The following is a 19402-nucleotide window of genomic DNA, read 5'->3' as shown; positions in this document are numbered from 1 at the left end:
CAGAGCACTGTTACAAAGAGTAAATTTGGCTAAGTGCTGTAGCATGGTTAAATCAGCAAATTTAAATTGGGCGCATTATTTAGCTACTGTCTTTGAAGTTACATAAACAGAGGGTTGGGTTTTTCACTAAATAAGGGCACTGGTTAATTTGCTTCATACAAAATGCAGTTTTACCAGTTTTGGTATAGTTCTATTACGTAGTTAGTAAAATATGCTGAAAAAGCAGAACTTGAATATTTCAGAGGGCAGATATTTTCCCATTATTTATTTATTTGTTTTATGTATTAATAGATTTTTAAGGTCACAAGGGTTTGTTAGCTGTAAACCTTATTGTACTTGGTTTCTGTGGCATGTTCAGTTTCTCAAGTAAATTTTCCTAGCTTTTCTTCATTATGGTTACTACAAGGTGTGGATCAGTTTGTGTTTAAATCCCATATGCAAGAGGGCAGGCTTCCATTCAGTTCTGTAACATTACTGGAGCTGCTAGACAGTAGATATGAGGGTGAACTAATCAGATAACCATTCCTTAAAATGCAGTTATCTTAGAACAGAGAAGAATATCAGTCCAGCACAGTTTTGATGTCAATAGGTAGAATGCATTCTTTTCTGAAAAGCTGTAAGGGCTAATGAAGAGTTAGGGTAATTTTAGAGCTAGGTTTCCCAGTCTGCATGAGAAATTTGATGTACTATATCTCATGCTCTGTGCCCGTTTGGCATGAGAAATTGCTGATGGCAAAATAAAAGTACAAGAGAAGTACAGGAAAAATGTCTTATAGGGACTACTGACTACAGCTAAGTTCACACGCTAAATATTGGAGTTGCCCCAACCTCACATTTGATGTGATCTTCCTACCTGCTTTCTCCAGACACTTTATAACTCGACTGTTTGCCACTGAGTGGGTTTGACAAAGAAACTAACTTGAGCTCTTTCATCCTTGATTTATAAGTGTTGGGGGGAGGCTTCTGATCTGAGATACTTTCTTCAGCAGACAGTAAGACATTCAGAGTGTCCCAGTTGCCGGGAAGAAGTCTTATGAGATACATAATGTAGACTCCGTCTCTGTCTTGGCAAAGTGGCTGAGCCACTGAATAAAGACCCCTACAAAGTATGTGAATTTTTATAGACAGATGTTATCCACTGACAGCACAGTAAAACAAAGATGGCAGAAGGAATCTTACTCATTTCAAGCATATTTTTTTTTTTTAATAACTAGTAATGGAAAGGGTTACTTCTTTTTTTCCTCTTCTGGCACCTTTTTTTTGTGAGCTTGCATAATTTGGTGTCTGCTCTTCATCATACCAAAACTCAAAAATGTGTTCCCTTTTCTTCTTCCTGCTGTGTCTTTCCCACTTACCAAAAGTAATGTTATGTTTGAAAATGTACTTCCTTGAATCTTATCTTTTTAATTAGAAAACACATGCATACAAAACTGAATAAATATATTTGAGTGATATTAGTAAATAGTGTAATAGAAGCATTAGGAGTTTGAACTCCACCAAAGAGCGATGTTTCAAAGCTGGAGTTGAGGGAGGATTTTTCTTTAAGTGCATTAAAAGAGATTTAGAAGAATTATGGGAACTCTTATCAGTCCAGATAGCAGAGGGATCAAATGGGAAAAAGAAGGAAGTGTTGCAGTTTAAGAAGTTGGAAAGAACTAAGATTTTATTCTTGTTTATGTACAGCAATACGTTCCTTTCAGTGTACAATGGAGTTAAAATTTGGTGGCCAAGCCTTTATATCTTTTGACTTAAGTCCTCTGTCTAATTCTTTGTGTGTGACTTAATTTTAAAATATTTTTTTAAAAAGAATTTTAAAGTTCAAGTCTGTTCCTTACTGAACTCTAAGGTAATTGGTTTTGATGGAAGCTGGATTAGACAACTGGACTACTTTCTCTCTATCAACTCTTCATCATGGGATGCAGTGTCTCTGTTACGTGGCTGGGTAACTGAAAATACAAAGCATATAGAGTTTCTTAATCACATGTGAACTACGTTCATGTGCTCAAGTTCAGGATAGACTTGGAGATTTAACCATACAGGCCTTATTAGCTTTAAAAGGAGGTGTGTGATTAAAAACTTTTTAATTCAGTTTAAAAAAAAAAAAAACAGTTGTGCAGCACTTGTCTGCCTCATGGTACTTCTAGCTGCTTTTTACGATGGGATCTTCAGATGGGATCTTCTGGCAAAAAGTAAGATTTCTGGTGATTGAGAAAACAGGAGCTGTTGAGTTCATCTTAGGCATTCCTCCTGCCCCTCAAATTTCAAAGGTATCAAGTAATAATGTATAGGGTCTAATCGAAGAGACATGTCTGGGAGAAGCATGATACTCCTCCTATCCTGATTCATAACTATAAGGCATTTTTGAAATGTGCTTGCAGAACTAATCAGGGGAAGGTATGAGATTTGAACTTGTTCTGCTTTTTTGGAAAAATTGAGCAGTGCTGTGCAGGAAACTAACTGTTCTCATGCTTCTCTGGTGCTTATATGTAAGCACATTCAATTAGTCTTAATGTACCTGTGACAGGTTGCAATTAAAACCTCCAAATGAATCTTCAATTTTTTTCCTCTTCACAGACAATATTCTCACCGGAAGAGAGATGGCAGAAATCAGTTCTCCTGTAAATATCAAGGAAAAGGTAGGCTCAAGTAACAGTGCAGTGCAAACCAAAATGTTTGTAACACACATTTCATCCCTGCTTCTTCAAGCACTACTCACATACTTAACTTCAATATAAGTTGACTTTGTGCATAAAGTTAAGTACACTGACGGGTATTGATAGGTTTAGAATATTAATCTTGGCTGATGAGAAACACATTTTTGCTTTTCTGCAAGGAGATAATGTTCTGTCAGATACAGTTCTCTTATTTTCTTGTGGTTCCTGTGCATGCTGATGCTATGGAGAATAGCACTTTGTGATGGTTGCTGATGCACAAAATTCACCCTATGAGGAAACGTACCCTTTTGAAATCATTTTTTTTCTGACCAAGAATGTTGTACTGGAATACTTGAAGGTGTAATTTCTAAAATTAGAGCCTTAAAAGGATTATTTTTCCTCCTACCTAAGTATCTCTGATAGACACTAAGGGCCAGCATCCAGTTCTGTTGGTGGGCCCAAGTTTTCTTTGGGTATCAATGAAAAGTTGATTAGGTGTATTCACTTCATGAAAGTTGCACAAGGAGAAAGGATCAAATCTGTTTGATCAAATATGTTGTATCAAGGAAATACAGGAAAGTGAAGGCAATGTGAAACTGAGAAATATAGTCATCGCCCACTGTATCATAAGACCTGCCTGTGGCACTTGGGGCAAAAGGCATATGAAATAGTCTCTTCTCTCTAGGCCTGTCAATGGAAAGGGCAAGAAAAGAAAATTATGAATAGTTTCTTGGTTTGACTTTTTTCCCAACTGACAGGAAATATTTTCCAGTACATAAAGATTTGCCGTAGTTCAGTTTTGCAATTAGGTGGACCAGTAACAGGGAAAATCATTTTGCGTGAGGAGCATGTGCAAGATACTGTAAATGTGGCTTTCCAGACTAGAGAAGTCTCAGTAAGAGATAGAGCCTTAAGATAAAATGTAATGCAACACCATGTCACAGAGAAAGGAATTAGCTGTGAACTACAGTTCAGTAATCAAATTTTAATTAACTTGCTGTTTTACTTCTGAGTTTACAAATAAAATAATGAGCCTTACAGTCAGGTAATGTATTTCTCAGAATTAATCGTAAATTAATGGCTTAGACACTTCATTTAGTTTATAAAGACCTCAGGAACCAACAACTACTTATTCTGAAACTAGGTTTCCTCAAGTTTCAGATTAATGATGTTTCATGAAAGAACAATTACAAATTGTTGCCTGCTCAGTTACTGAAGAAGCAGAACAGCAAGTGATGATTTATATTAACTAGTTCAGGTGGGTGTGAGTTTTGTTCAGATTGTTGTGTCCATCTTTCTATACTTACTCACTTTGCTTTCAAAAGGTTGTAGAACCTTATTGCTTTATTCTTTGAGGAAACAATTCCTTACACAATGCCTTGTCCAGGTGCCTTTTTTTGAGTTGTTTTTCCTCATATTCATTGTAAACTGCTAGATTGTTCAGTGCCGTTGAGAATTTGCATGTCAACATGAATCTATATTTTGATGATGAGTAATCTTCCTTAGTCCATAATAACAGCCCAGGGTTTAAATACTAAGTAGCTCGATTGATTTTTTGCAGTAGACGGTAACGTCATCAAATCTCATTCCCTGGTGCCAGAGTGCTGCAAGGCAAATTAGAATAATTCTCAAAATATAACTCCAGTAAATCAATTCGAGTTTTACTTATTTACTGTGTATCTTAAATTCTTTCCTTAATTTAGTTACTTTTACAAGTGCAGGGCTTTATAAATTGACTGTTTGTCTCTTGCTAGTTTAAGAACGAAGAAGTGCAACAGGCTCTTATTCACAGTGTAATATTTGTTATGCCAAGTCCAACATTTCTTTGAGGTATCTAAAGTTAAATGTTTATGAGCGTACACATTTTAAAGAAGGAAAATAATTGGATCAATATCCACTCACTTTATTCTAGTATTTTCCACTGGTATTTAGTGCCACTAAATCTCTCTGCCATGGTTAAAACCTAGGTTATCAGCAGCAAAGTTGCAGTTTTTTTAATTCTGAAAAAATACAGGCTAATAAACTGCTGAATAAAGGCTTAGCAATAAATGAATAAAATGCATAAATTTCAAAATGTGCCTATGTTGAAGAGCTAGCATGCTCAGTTTGCTGTTTCACCTGGGCAAGTCTGTCTTGTTTTAAAGTGAGATTGCCATGGCATGACACAGAACATCTATTTGACATCTGTTTGTTTTACAATATGGTGGCTCTTTCCATCAGAGGGTTCTAAAGGTACATTCAGGATATTGCTAAGTCACACACTAGAAATACAAGAGAAGGGATGAATGGATATGCCCTGCTCAGTTGGCTTTAAATGTATTTTCCCACAGACCAGACTGCTAAAATGTAAGGACCTTGTGTACTTCTGAAAAGCAGACATTTACTGTACCCTGGTAAGAGTGCAAATCAAATCCCTTGCTCTACCCATGTAAGTTTTAAGTGAAAAAGACAGTCATGCTACAAAGTCTAAAAGCAGTGAGTTCAGTGTTTATTTTTATTCATTTTCTTTGGTGAGTATTTCTGAGAAACAAAAATAAGTTTTGTAAATTTAATTACTTTTGCTGAGCTTCACAAACCCACTGCTCAAATATGAGCAGGCCTTGTTAAATAGAACAGAATGGAATACAGTTCCTTCCCAAGTCTCCATCTTTCTTACCTCTGTGCTTGCCAATCATAGTATACTTAAGATTTTGATCCTGCTAGGACTTGAATGAAGCCAAAAGAGCTGTACGTCACATCTGCACACACATACTTATTATTGTAAGTTTTTTTTGGTGAAAATAGAACTCAAATTTCTACTTAAGTTGGACATCGCTTCGCTGAAACAAAAATGTACAGAGCCCATGAAGTTTTGGCATAAGGTGGTTTTTATTGCTTTGTTTTTAAATTGTTGCATCTCCCCATGTTTTCTCCATGATCAGCATCTAGTAATTCAAGGAAATAAAATTTCTGCCACTGTTTTAATGCTAATGTAAGGCTGAGGCAGACATTTCAAGTGTTACTAACTAAAGTTAGGATGCTCACACATGCAAGTTTTCTAAGACCTTACCGCTAGCTTGAGTCACAAGAGAATGCTACTGTAGTACTGGTACTTGTATAATTTATTCATAGCATTTCAGTTGAAATAGTTCATAAAGTCAGTAGGATAAGCATTCTATTTTATATTTTTATATCTATTTTTTCTTTTTTTTTCCCTGAGAGATTCACATAAATGTTGGCCTGCGATATCAGAAAGCTTAATGGAAGTTTCTAAAGTTGGCAGAGGCTTCTGCAGCTGTGATACTCATGTGGGGAGCCAGGAGAGTTGTGATTACCATATTTTCATGCATATAATCCAGAGATTTTTCTGGAATACCGTAAGCCTACATTTCAGCAGCAGCAAGGGTTGCATGCTTGTGTAGGTAGTACAAGGAGTTTACCATCAGGATCTCTCTTGGAATAATTCCCTTTGCCCTGACCCTTGCTATAGCCTTCATTCACTATGTGTTGTCCTCTTTGCCCCAATTATCCTCATCTGTATCTAAAAACAATGTATATCTGAGGACTTGTTTTCTGTTATCAAGATCTTTAAAAACTAAAAGTTATACATAGTTCAGATCATGCACATACAAGTGCAAACATTCTGTGGATTAAGGGATAAAACTGGTCAAACTCATTGGTTTAAATCCCCCCAAATTCCATAAAATTAATGAAACTATTCAAGCGTTAACCAAGTACATCACCAGAAGAGGTGCTGAGATTCTGAACGACAGGGCCTCTAGATAAGAAGCAATTGGAGTGAGGAATGCAAACAGTTTGTCATCTTCTGCAACAATTTAAATCTCTAGTTTTAACACGAGGAGAATGAATGCAAGGCACTTCCCAGGATAGCCATTCAGCTCTGGCATGTGGCTTTTGGTTTTGATTCAAAGAAATACCAGGAATTGTTCAAACTTCAGGACTTACTGTTGGGCCCATCTTTTTCTATTGTGTGTCTGGTCATGTTTGAAAAAGATTTGGTGTCAGCTGGAATAAACAAAATACTCAAATGAAAATATTCTTGGGATTATGTTGGGGGTGAAGTTTTGCTGAATTTCCCCAGAAGCATTTGCTTCTTCATTTCGTTGTCATTTCAAATGTCAGGGCTGTAGGAGTAGATGGGCAGGTTTGTTCTATTAACTGCGAGAAGAAAACGTTATTCAGATGTATGCTGGAGGATTTCAGTTTTGTTTACATTACACCATAACTGCGGTTTTCATAAGTGATGGTCAGCATGCAAGGAAATAATAGGACTCATTGTGGAAGGAATGGAAATAGTATCTACATTTTAAAACTCTCGTTACAAAAAGCAGATAGTTTACAATCTATGATTTCACTAGGTCTCCTTAAGGTTGACCTTTTCAGCTGTTCCATACCCATGCATTGATGTAGATGGATTTAGTCCAAAGACCAGCAAAGTTGATCAGAATGCACTTTTGTCATTTGAAGAACCATTTAACTTGAGGTTATTATAGATTCATGTCTGTAAATAGTGCTGCCATTATTTAAGTGAAACAAGTTTTACTGGGTCAAACTCTGTTTATGTATACTTTTTAAAAATATGTTCTTTCAGGAATCCTGAAATGTCTGTTTTCCATTTCATTAGTTTAAAAAATTGAGCAGAGGAGGGCGTGGAACATTGTAAATCCAAGATGTTTGCCCAAACTAGACTACTGTAACAAGTAGAATTTGTTTTGTGCTTACAGGGATAAGTGATCTGAAGGTATTGGTGTGGTGAATAGGGTATATAGTGAACAGAGAGGTGCAGACCTGGTCAAAGCTGTTATTTTGCTCAAAGGGCATATTAAGAATATTTGTTCAGTGTGTCATGAACTCATATAGTTAGTAAAGCCTTTGGAAAAATGTCTCCTACATAAATAATAGGCTGTTAATACAAAAAATTCAAATTGTATTTATGAAATATATTAGTATTGGAGTTTTTTAAGCCTTGAACAATTCTGCCATGAAGTGTTTTAAAAAGAAACTTTTCTGTTTAAATAGCCTGGGGATCTGCTAAAGATAAACTTAGAAATTATAGAAACCAGCAGAGTTCTGTAGACAACCCTCCTGCCCTGGTCCTCTTGCAGGATTTGGGTTGACCCTAATTGGAGCTGTAATCTAGTTGAACATGGCATACACTGCTACCTGTCCTCAGTTGCTATGGGTGTATGCAGTATATATGTGGACGTAAAGATCTGCTACTGACACATGGTAGAAATAAGCAGGGTGGGAAAAGGTCTGTATTTGTTGATAACCATATTTTAGAAATAAATTTAGCTCATTACTTAAAGGAAATCTGTTGAGCTTGATGTTTCATACCAAGTGAAGGTGGATATGGGTTAGTGTTTCTAACCAAACATGAGAGAAAGTACTTTTAAATGAATAAGGGACTGTAATAGTAACTTTAAGGTGATTAGAGCAGCTGTGTTCAGGGGTTTTTGAACAGCCGTGAGCTTTCAGAAAAGAAGTTTAATTTGTCACTATGTCACGAATATTTAAACAAATTCTCTGAACCCCGGATACATTACTTATCTCAAAGGGGATGTTTCTGGTGAATGATGCCGGGGGGAACAGATGGAGTAGAACAGCAAACAGGCAAGGACTGGTTCCATGTTGTTACAGTTGCCTGGGAACCATTTGAAACTTGACAGGAAACCTAAAGGACTCAGATGAATATGCAGAAATGTCAGCTTGGTTCTGGGTGCAGAGTTAGCTGATCTGTTGTCACAACTTCCTTTTTACAACTTTCAGGCAGGCAGTATTTCTTTTTAACCCTTACATGTCAGGCATCTCTCATGAGGTAAATGTTTGTAACGACTTCAGGTGTGTAGGATACCATGAAAGGTTAGAATTTGTGCCCTCCTCTCCTCTCTTATGCTTCTCTGAAGTAACCTATTACTAAATATTTTTTTAGATGAACCAAAGATTTGTCCAAAGTGTGATTATGTATAGTAGAACATGTAAGCCTCAGAAAAATAGTCAAGTATGTCTGAACAGACAGAACAAAGGGTTCTGCTTTTCATGTTCTTGAGCATACACAGTTGTTTTCAAGAACAAGGCCTTGTATTTTAGATGTCTGATACCTTTAATGTAGTTTTTGTAAGGTTAATTTTTGAAAAAGTCTTATCAACATTAAACTAATAAGGAGAAGTGCAAATTAAAAGCTTTGATCAGGTCTGCAACTCTGTTCACTATACTCCCATTTCCGAGGGAAAGCCCAGGAAGGTAACTGCTGTCAGTGACAGCATCTCAGCTAGTGATGACATTAGCAGCACAATTATCTGTGGTTCTGAAGGTACATTACTGAATTCTCTTGACGTCTCAGAATGCTTGTCTGGCATCCAAAATGATGACACAAATTGACTGGGAAGCTACACGGAATATAAAGACATGATGATTAACAGAATTGTTAGAATAGTTGATTTCCCTGTAGTCTCTGTTGTTCTTCCTAAGATCAGGTTTCACCACGTAGGAGAAAGTTCTGTTCTCTCCCACATACACAGGGAAATAAATTTAATGTTGTGAGTTTGTTCTTGCAAACTGTTAGGTATCAATGTAATATCATTGCATGATAGGAGATTCTTTGTCTCTTGTACTTTTTTTTCTTGATGTTGATAAATGTTCTTATAAAGGAATTTGTTTATTGGTGAAAAGTCATGAAATACTGGATGATTGCAGTTCTACAGTCTGTGTTGCTTACATGTTGAAAAGATGAATGTTCTTGGTAAGTTTGATTACTGTAAGTTTAGAGAAAGAGAGTTGGGTTTTATCTCCAGCCCTGGGATAACGATATCCAACCCTTTAGAAAAATGAGCTCTATACAGTTTCCTGGATTGAAAAGTGACAGACCTCTCGAACAGCTGGAAACTTGTAAGCAGTTGAGGTATGTAGCTGTACTGGTAAAAGGGCAGGTGTGTCACCTGAACCAGCAGGTGAGCCAGCATAGCTGCACTGCATAGATCCAGCTTACATCCAGCACTACCCTAAATATTTCACTTGTCATCTTGTATTTGTCAAGCATTCTTGGAGCTTTGCTGAACCTCCATTCATCACAGCTGATGATGGGCTTCTTATGACTTTCAGCTGTGTAAGTGTGTTTGCATTAGGCTTATGCTGTCAGGAAGGTTGTCCACCTCTCCCTTTGGTGTTTTTTTTGTATTTCGTTTTCTTGGTTTTCATGCCCCTTTCCAGAAATACATGGGACATGTTTCGCATGTAGAAACAGACCTCAGCTTCAAACATAGAAAGCTATGTTTATTTTGAAGCTAAAATAAAAGGACTAAAAGGTAGAATATCAGAATGTTTGCATTTCTTGGTTAAGGCTGTCATATGGCCTTGTCTGCCTCAACATGTCTTTGTCTTTCTCTCAGATGCACTCTCAGGTCAGAATTTGTTACTTGCAGCCATTTGTCTATTATTTTTGGATGTCCAGAAATCACTGACTTTCTCCATTGCATGTATACAACAATTCCAGTTTGTTTTGGCTGAAAACGAGTCAATGCATACGCTGAAAACCTGATGTCTGACACACACACATCTGCCTGTCTTTGAAATTCTGGGAAAAAATATTTTTTTAAAAAAAATGGCAACTTTATTTCATTTTGTTCCTGAATGTTAAGACATGTTAATTTCACAGCAAAACCTTTTAGGATTTCTCTAATGTTGGAATTCTGGTTTTGTGTTTTTGTTGTTTCTGAACAGAGCAGTGTATGTATGTATTTCTTTCTTAATGTTGTAACTAGAATTTCCAATCTGTATTATTTCATCTATCTTATCCTGAGTAAGTCACTGCAGAAATCTGGAAAGCAGAAACGCTAGTGATTGAATGGGGATCCTGGCTATCAATAACATAAGTGCACAAGGGAAACAGATTAACAATGTGTTAATCAACTTCTGGTTTAGAACTTCTGAAGTCCTGAATGCTTTGCAATCTGATGCTCGTTTGCTGAGGAAGCTTCTCATGAGATTTCTTAAGTTTTTATTTTCTAAAGAAAAGATAAATGTATGTATTCTATAACAATCAACAAAGGCTGTTGTTTTTTGGCAGTAAAACCATTGAGCTCTGCAGTACATAAACATCCCCTAAGGTGAATTTAGTCCAACTACAACAGGACTATGTCCACAGTGTTGGTCATATGCACAGCCTTTTTTTTCTGCGTTGGTGAGTGCTCTTCCCTAAGAGCATCGTTTTGCTTTTTTGGGGTTATCTCCACAAATAGGACATTTCCATACCCTTTTTGTACTTAGTCATAATACTACTGAGGTGAAGCACAGTTTAGCTTTTAATTCTATTAATCAAAAATTTCTTAACAGTTAAAGACCATACAATGCAAACAGAAAGACTTCAGTAGATTCTGTAGTCTAAAACATAATCTGCCTGGTTGAGTTCTTGTGCCACAATGTTCTCCACCCAACAGATGTTCTTCTTAATGCCTCTAAGGAGTTTGCACTGTATGGCAAGTTGCCTGGTCCATCCTGTGGTCTTGGCCTTAGTTTGTATTTTCCAGATGCTTCTTGAGGCTTTCAGACCTTTCATAGTACAGGATGACCTAGAAGCCATGTGAAATTCCCATGCTTATGTTTTGAGAGAGTTAGAATACACTAAATATTTCCCTTTACTATTTTGCATGTGAGCAGTTGCCACAAAGATTCTACAATTCTGAGTGGGTGGAGAGAAGATCCACATGATTATGAAAGAAGCAGGGAGGTTTTTGTGAGAATAAGATACAGTCCATGTGGTGGAAATATTTGGTAACTACCAGCTTGAATATAAAATAGACGGCAGTTTGTGGCCTGCTCTAGCCCCGTTGTCTGTTTGCTAGTTTTTGTTATCATGGAGCCAGCTCAGTTCATGCTTGTTGCAGCTTTATCAGTAATTAGCATGTCTGTGCCCACAATCAGGGAATGAATAAAACTTGTTTTTCTTAGAATTTCTCTGCACATCCTGTTCACTTGGGGTGATTTTCACCTAGAATGCCTGCAGTGCATGAAGGGCTATACTCACCCAGGCTGTCTAAACATCCAACACAGTATTTGTTAACTAGAAGCTCCAAGGCATCTAATGCTTGGGTTGGGAGCCTGGCTTGATCAGCCATAGGATGGGAGCAGTAGACATAAGATTAGATGGGCCTTTGGAAAGGGTCCTTGGAAAAGGAGATAAGCAATTTGACTCCTGTACTGCATCCTAGCTGCTAATTTTGAGACTATAAATAATGGCTGTGGCCTGAGTTGTCCAAGGCTAAACTTGCTGCTTGAAATGTATTGTGGGAATTGTTCCGAATTGTAAATGGGAAGCTGCAAAGAGATGAGTTACAGGATGGTGGACAGGAGCAGAGTAAATTGTATTAAGTAGAGACGCTAAATTTGTCTGCTGAAGTCAGAGAGTGGCCTTCTTTACACAGTGAAAGAGATTAGCTCATCTAGAAAACTTGATCCCATGTGGATTGAGCTGAAGCAAGCATCAGCCTTCTGCTGTGCTGAAGCTAAATCCAGCAGGAATCATGAATAAGAGCCTTCAGTCACTGTGTATTAACAGAACTTTAAATGAGTCATGGCTTACGTTGGTGTACAGGAAATACAGTGGCTGAGGAGTGGAGTTGACCTAAAACAGCAAAGTAAGACTTTGGTCATAAATTGGAGCACTTAAGCGGTCTGAATCCACTGCTAGAGACACCATAAAAGGAATGTAGATTGTTCTTACCTCAGGATTTAACTGGACAGCTGGGTCAAGGTAATGTGAATGCTTTTATCACATAAGCCAGCTTAGTTCCGTTATATGCAACAGAGCTATCTTCATGTGTTTGTTTTCACAGTTACATTTCAAAATATGGTGAATAGACAATCTGTTTTACAAACAGAAATTAGCAAAATGACAATGTGATGCACTAAACAAAGTACACAAGGATATATTCCAAGAGGCAAAGAAAGGTGCCAGTTAAACACTTTCAGTGCAACAAGTTCTTAATAGTAAATATGTGCTGGAGAGTTTGAAAAGTTTAGAAAGCTGATTGAGAGCAACTATACTGGTTTGGGCACTGATTCTCATGTTTTTTTCAAACTACTATCAATTTTTTGTTAGTTTTGCTAGTTACATTTAACCAAGTCTTTTTTTTGTTTGTTTGTTTTTCTGGTACTACCTAGTAAAGCTCGTCTGGTATTAAAACAATGTAATCATTAAGTTTCATGTAATTTTATTTATTTTCAGGCAGATTACATGAGAAAGTAAACCATCAACATGATTCCATCAGTAATGTTGTATTTAAAATGTGGTGGGTTGAATGACTATTTGCTGTAAAAGAGTAACGAAGACCATACAACAGTAGGAAACGTTGTGAAATTGAAGTATAGTGTGTCAGAATCATCTGTGGATATAATAGATGATCAATACAGTTTTCTCAAGGAAGTGTTTGTCCTTTTTCAGAATTTTGGTGCACAAGCTTCCTGGTCACATGTACATGGAACAGCAGACCAAAATTATGCTGACAAGATATTAGAACTTTTTACAAATAATACTGCTTCCTTATAGCCTGTGACTTTTTTCATGTATATCACTACTTTCCAAATGTTAAAAAAAAAAAAAGCACGAGTCATGTTGAAATGTCAATGTAGCAAGGCCTTACAACAGCCTTGAAGTAGTTACGTATCCTAAGATTTCATAGGTGATATGATTTGTTAAGTTGCATGACAGCAGAATAGAACATTTGAGAAAGAAACCTAAGGCCAAATTCTGTCAGTTTAGTTAAATTAGTTCTCCAGGTGTGACTGAGGGTAGGATTTAGCTTCAGGCTTACTGGGTACCAGTTGTCTGGTTGGTCTCTTGAAATTGTTTCCATTAATTGCATGGGCCAGGTAAGGAGAATGTATCAGTATAAAACAGTATCAATAGATATGGTAAACATTTATATAAGCATGCATTTGCACAGTTACCACATTTTCTAAGTGATTGTGATAAACCTGCATATTACTGTCTTCCTTTTTTTCCTTCCAGATCAATGCAATCCGATCAATTGTTCCGAACAAAAGCAATAATGAAATAGTTTTAGTGTTACAGCAGTTTGATAACAATGTAGACAAGGCTGTTCAGGCTTTTATGGATGGTGAGTATAGTGTACTTTTTTCACTAAGGCATGAGACATAACTACGTGCTAAAGTGTTCACTGCTTGTAGTGGGTCAAAATCTATTTTGTTCTGTTGAAATTCAGATGACTGTGACCTTGCCGGATAACTTTTTTTTTTGTAATTGATCTTGCTGTCTGCATCTTTGTTTCTTCACAATATGAGTTTGACCTGGATGTTTATCTGTTCTCTCTGATATTGCCATTTTTGGGTGCCATTCTTGTTGCCAACCTTCTTTGTTCTGTGTGAAAGCTAATGCTCTTTGAAGTGAATATGCTGGAATATGATTTACTGCTGAAGATAGACTACTAATACAAATTGGGGATGGTTCTGAAGCAGATAACTGGATCCCTAAACCTCTGAACTTGATGCATATGTTGACATTCAAACCTCAAAGTGAATTTTGCAAATAGCCTTGATATTTGTAATGGCTGAGCCAAGTCTCCGTTACACATTTGAGATACTCTAAATCTATATCTGGCTTTTGCCTTTTGCACCATGAAACTGTCTCTTGTAAAGGGTCACTTGTATTTAAATAACACTTTTCTGATAACTACGTAATGGCAAGGATTTTGAACATTCCCTGCAGCCTGTAAGAAACTCTTTGCAGGAATTATAGCATAACACCAGGAAATCCTCTTGAAATTTTTGTGTCTGAGGGATGCTTAAAAAATACTAGAAGTTCAGTAGTCTCAAAAGCCCTGTATATCTTAAAAAGCAAATGGACACAGGCTGCGCATACAGCTTGGTGATAGTGAAACTTACAGAATCATTATGGGTATTTCACCAAATTGCTTATCTGTTGTAATTCAGAGTAGTTTTGATTTTGGTTTGGATTAATTTATTGAAATGTAGCAGTCAAAAACATTGTGTACTTGGAATCACAAAGATGTGCAGGCAAACTGAACCATTCACAAATGCACCAAATCTATATGGTACCTCTTGATTCAGGCAGTGCTTTTATTTGCTGTGTTAGTATTTACCTAAACGGGCATAAGCAGAAGTTCTGTTCAGCTCCTTTGTAGATATGTTCAAGAAAATATTCTGGTGTTTACCTAGTGTTACAGAAGGTTACTGAGATGTCTTCCTTTTAGGCAAGAAATTCGAGCATTGTTTTTTTTTTTTCTGAAGCTTATGCTAGTGCTTCAAGTTGGGCACCTGCTTAATTACTTTGTGAAATGAAGAGCATAAGAAGTAGTAGTGTCAAGTGGTCTGTCCACTATGCATAGTGTAATCAGCTAAAACTGGTAAGTAAAAAGGAGAGGCAGCAGTTCTCATTTTGTTCTCCCAACATGAGAAAACTTGCAACAACACATGGAAATGCTGCCCAGGTAGGAGACTAGAAATTGTTCCTGAATACGTTAATTCTCTTTTATAGCTGAGCTGTTGTTGAAATGTTTTATCTTTTCTTTCCCTAGGCAGTGCAACTCAGGTTCTAAAAGAATGGAATATGACAGGGAAAAAGAAGGTAAGATCTTGCTCTTGAGAAACAAAACATATGGACTACTTATCAGCCATCTGTAGCTAAATGTAGTAGTTTTATTTTGGCCAATACTTTGTCTGCCTTTGCTAATATAGGTGACTTCATCCATGCTTGTATTCAGAATACCTGAAAGTAAATGTGTGCATTATTTCTAATCTTGTTCATCTGTTGCTGTCTCTCTTGCTCAGTGGTCTGAGTTTCTTGGACAGCATGTGTTTGTGGAAGCCAGACTCTAGACAAGTACTGAATGAATCCGAAAACAGCTTATGTGCACCACAAACACTTTTAATATGCTATTGTATACTGCAGAGTAACAGCCAGTTAGTGCTAGAGGTTTTTCTGCTAGGTGTAAGAATAATATATGCATAGTAGTCATCAATTAGAGGTCACGTATTAGGGAAGCTCTCAAGTCAGATACTTCAAGTATATGTTTAGGATATACACCCTGAGCTGTGCCAGGAGGCTGTCCTGTGAGTTGCAGTCCTGGAGGCTCCACTTTATGGCTTGGAGAACTACAGTATCGGTGGCTAACCTGTCCTCTGGTCACATTATCCTTCTGTATTTGGTTTACATGGCAAGGACTTGGTAACAGGGTGGCTGCAGGGGTGACCTCTGTGAGCAGAGCCCAGCAGCTGCCCCACATCAGATCAGAGCCAGCTCCAGCTGTCTCCAAAAGGGACATGCCGCTGGCCAGAGCTGAGCCAGTGAGTGACGCTGGTTGGGCTTCTGTGAGCAGATTTAAGAAAGGGCGGGGGGGGGGACGGGAGACTGCTGCACAACAGCAGCTAGGGGAGTGAGAAACAGCCTTGCAGACACCAAGGTGAGTGCAGATCGAAGGCAGGAGGTGCTCCAGGTGCCGGAGCTGAAGTTCCCCTGCAGCCTGTGGAGAGGCCCCTGGTGGGGCAGGCTGTCCCACTGCAGCCCATGGGTCCCACATGGAGCAGATCTCCACGCTGCAGCCCGTGGAGGAGCCCCTGGTGGAGCAGGTGGATGTGGCCTGGAGGAGGCTGTGGCCCATGGAGAGCCCCCGCAGGAGCAGGCCCCAGGCCAGAGCTGCAGCCCCTGGAGAGGAGCCCACACAGGAGCAGGGGATCTGGGGGGAGCTGCCGCCCGTGGGGGACCCATGCTGGAGCAGTTTGCTCCTGACAGATGGAGCCTGTGTTACAGATCCATGTGGGAGCAGTTCTTGAAGAGCTGCTGCCTGTGGTAACCTCCTGCAGGGTAGGATGGCATCCTGTGGGAGGGACCCCACGTGGAGCAGGGGCAGAGAGTGACCATGAAGGAATGGCGGAGATGAAGTGTCAGGGACTGACCGCAGCCCCCATTCCCCTGCGCCACTCAGGGGGAAGGTGTAGAAAAGGATTGTATGGGAGAAGGTGGTTTTAGTTTGATTTCTAGTTTCTCACTTCTCACTGTTCTAGTCCACTGGTGATAGGCAGTAAACTATATTAATCTCCCTGTGCTGAGTCTGTTTTGCCCATGAAAATAATTGGTGAATGATCTCCCTGTCCTTATCTTAACCCTTGAGCCCTTTCCATCATATTTTCTCTCACTTTTTCTTTGTGGAGGGGAGTTAGAGAGCAGCTGTGGTGCTCAGCTGCCCAGCAGGGTAAAGCCACCATAATTTGACAAGACAGATGCCTTCAGAGATTGTCCGTGTTGCTGAGTGGATGTGCCCTTTGTGGTTAGTAACTGTTTGTCCAAGTTGACTGTAAACATTTTGAGCATCATCTTAGCACAGGCTCTGTTACTATTTTGCACTGTAATTGTTCTGTGTAGAAGGAGGAGGAAAAACAGTTTGGGTCTTCAGTTTTTGTTCAAAGCCATTCATATTTTCAGCTAAACAGATACAATGTATTATATAGCACCAATGGGCTGTAAATAGCATTACACCGAATGCCACTTGTATGACATTTTAAGAGTATTGATGATTTTATGTTTATATGGACTATTTTATATGTTGAGTTTATAGGAGCTGCACTGTGTAATGTCTGTTCTTGCAATATTTCTCAATTTTAGAACAATAGGAGAAAAAGAAGCAAATCTAAACAGCACCAGGGCAATAAGGATCCTAAAAATAAGAATGATGGGCCTGAGAAGGCAGCTCAAGAGCCCCAGGGAGTATATGGCTGCCATCTGAATGGAAGCTCTAAGGACAACTTTTGCAGCGATTCTGCCAATGAGAAACTGGAAGCTGCTTCTCTTGAGAACAAAGGCTCAAGATTTGTAGCATCAGTGCCGGTCTGTCCAGAAATTACAGGTTAGTTCATCTGGCACAAGACACCTTTTAAATTGGCAAGAGAAAAGCCCGTTTACATAAATATCATAGTTTTTTTTTTATTGCCACAAAGTAGAACATAATGAAAGGAAATCAGAGATGCTTGTGTAAAATGTATTTATTAATTAAAGCCATACAAGTAGATCTGAGCACAGTAGGCCTTGCAACATGTATCCTTGCAAAAAATGTTTTTTTTGTTTTTTAAAGGGAAAAGGTCCAAATTGTAATTAGAGAGGCCCAGCTGATGCAGACTATTATGATATAAATACAGAAGAGTACAGGGCTAGAAAATGTCTTGAGTGGTAGATGGTGACAGAAGTGATCAAGTCCCTTATCTGGGACAATAATTTTTAGGCCGTATGGGTCTGATGCACATTACAGAATTTCTTTATTGCCTTGTCCAGACTAGTTCATTTTTTTCTTACCTTCCCTGAATTGACTAGTCACAGTGGATCTCCATTGGCTTTCCCTAATAGGGAAAGGAAGGTCTTAGTGTTGAGAGAAGACACTCTGATAGCCTGTAAGTACGTATGTGTTTCTGCGAGAGTCTAGATACTGATTCTGAAGCTCTGGGGGACGGTAACAAAGTTCTTCCTTGCTGGGCTCCAGTAGATACAGAGTTATGATTACAGTAATACCAATGAAAACAAACCTTTTCTGAGTGAAAAACTCTGAAAGCTTTTGCTTTTAAGTGTCCTTTTGTAAATCTCATAATTCCTTTAATTGCTGTCAGTACTCATAATGATGTTTCAGCTCTTCACGTTTCAAACTTCTGACACCTAGGGGTGTCAGATTATTGCTGTTGTATTTTCTTCCTATGTCTTAAGCAGTACATAAGACTGCATTAAAAGAACTTTCCTTGAAATCCCTTTTTCCATGATAGCAATACAGCTATTGAAACTCATCTTAAGGCAACGTCCCAAATACATAATTGTCCTGAAATGAATTCTCTGCTGCTTCCAGAGGACCTTGGGGGTGCCAACCTCTGTACAATTAAATAAACACTGTAACACATAGAAGCCAAATTGCAGAACTACTTACCAAGAATTTTGTCCTAAGAACTGGGTGGAAGGTCAGAGAGATACTCCCTACCCTTGTTAAAAACTCATACTTACTTTGGATAGAATATGCCATAAGCAAAAAAAATTCTGAATTTCTGTAACATTATAAGTATTCTTACAACTTATTCTGCAATGTGTAAACATTTGTTTGCTCTCTTCCTCCATATTATGTGATAATTATATACAATCTATCTGCCACGTCAGATTTCTTAGAGGTGCTTTTTTAAATGACAATGCATCAATAAAGATGCCTAGATTGAATTGTCCATGCACGTGAAGTGTTTTTTTAGGGCGTAACAGACCTGAATGCAAGAACTCACATACCCGTGTTGTCAGTGATCTTTTTCTGTAGCATTGGGGTTGTCTTCCTTTTTTTCCTCTTTAATGTGATGCAGTGCAGATTTATACATACAAAGGGCAAGAAGAGCCTCAGAATTTTTCTCGTTTTTACAGTTGACAAAGATAATACATATTACCATAACTTTATTTTTTATAAACTTTTAGGCATATGTGAAAACTAGTAACTGACCGTTCTGTAAACAGAGAATGAAAGATTAGGGAGGTGGAAAGGGAGAATGGAAGGGAAATTGAGAGAAGGAGGTGAAATTTTAATATTTTGGAAGTTTACCTTGCAGAAGTAAAATAAATTCCTGGGAATTTGTGTAGTGTAGATAAGAAAGGAGTTTCTTCAACGCTTTCAGTTATGCTAGAATTCTGGTCTTGCAGCTAGTTTAAGGACAAAAGCAACCTATATATATAATGAAATGTACGCAGAACTAAATAGACTAGAAGG

The 19402-nt window shown here is 38.1% G+C and overlaps 1 protein-coding gene across 9 annotated transcripts in view; it reads left to right on the top strand.

Moving 5' to 3' along the window:
- Nucleotides 1-19402, top strand: part of SPATS2L (spermatogenesis associated serine rich 2 like) — a 75695-nt gene that overhangs the window by 36900 nt on the left and 19393 nt on the right. For 7 of the 9 annotated variants that reach the window (XM_048058357.2, XM_048058355.2, XM_066999575.1 and 4 more), the window contains 4 exons: nucleotides 2575-2636; nucleotides 13660-13768; nucleotides 15206-15255; nucleotides 17290-17530. In XM_048058357.2, coding sequence (XP_047914314.1) covers nucleotides 2598-2636; nucleotides 13660-13768; nucleotides 15206-15255; nucleotides 17290-17530 — 439 coding nt within the window. In that variant the 5' untranslated portion in view covers nucleotides 2575-2597. Of the gene's footprint in view, nucleotides 1-2574; nucleotides 2637-4984; nucleotides 5048-13659; nucleotides 13769-15205; nucleotides 15256-17289; nucleotides 17531-19402 lie in introns of all 9 variants that reach the window. The other 2 variants (XM_048058356.2, XM_066999576.1) reach the window with 2 other exon arrangements.

Source organism: Anser cygnoides, chromosome 6 (assembly GCF_040182565.1).
Source record: "Anser cygnoides isolate HZ-2024a breed goose chromosome 6, Taihu_goose_T2T_genome, whole genome shotgun sequence".
Taxonomy (NCBI): domain Eukaryota; kingdom Metazoa; phylum Chordata; class Aves; order Anseriformes; family Anatidae; genus Anser; species Anser cygnoides.
Note: the sequence above shows the minus strand (reverse complement) of the source record. Positions and strands in the feature narration are given on the sequence as shown.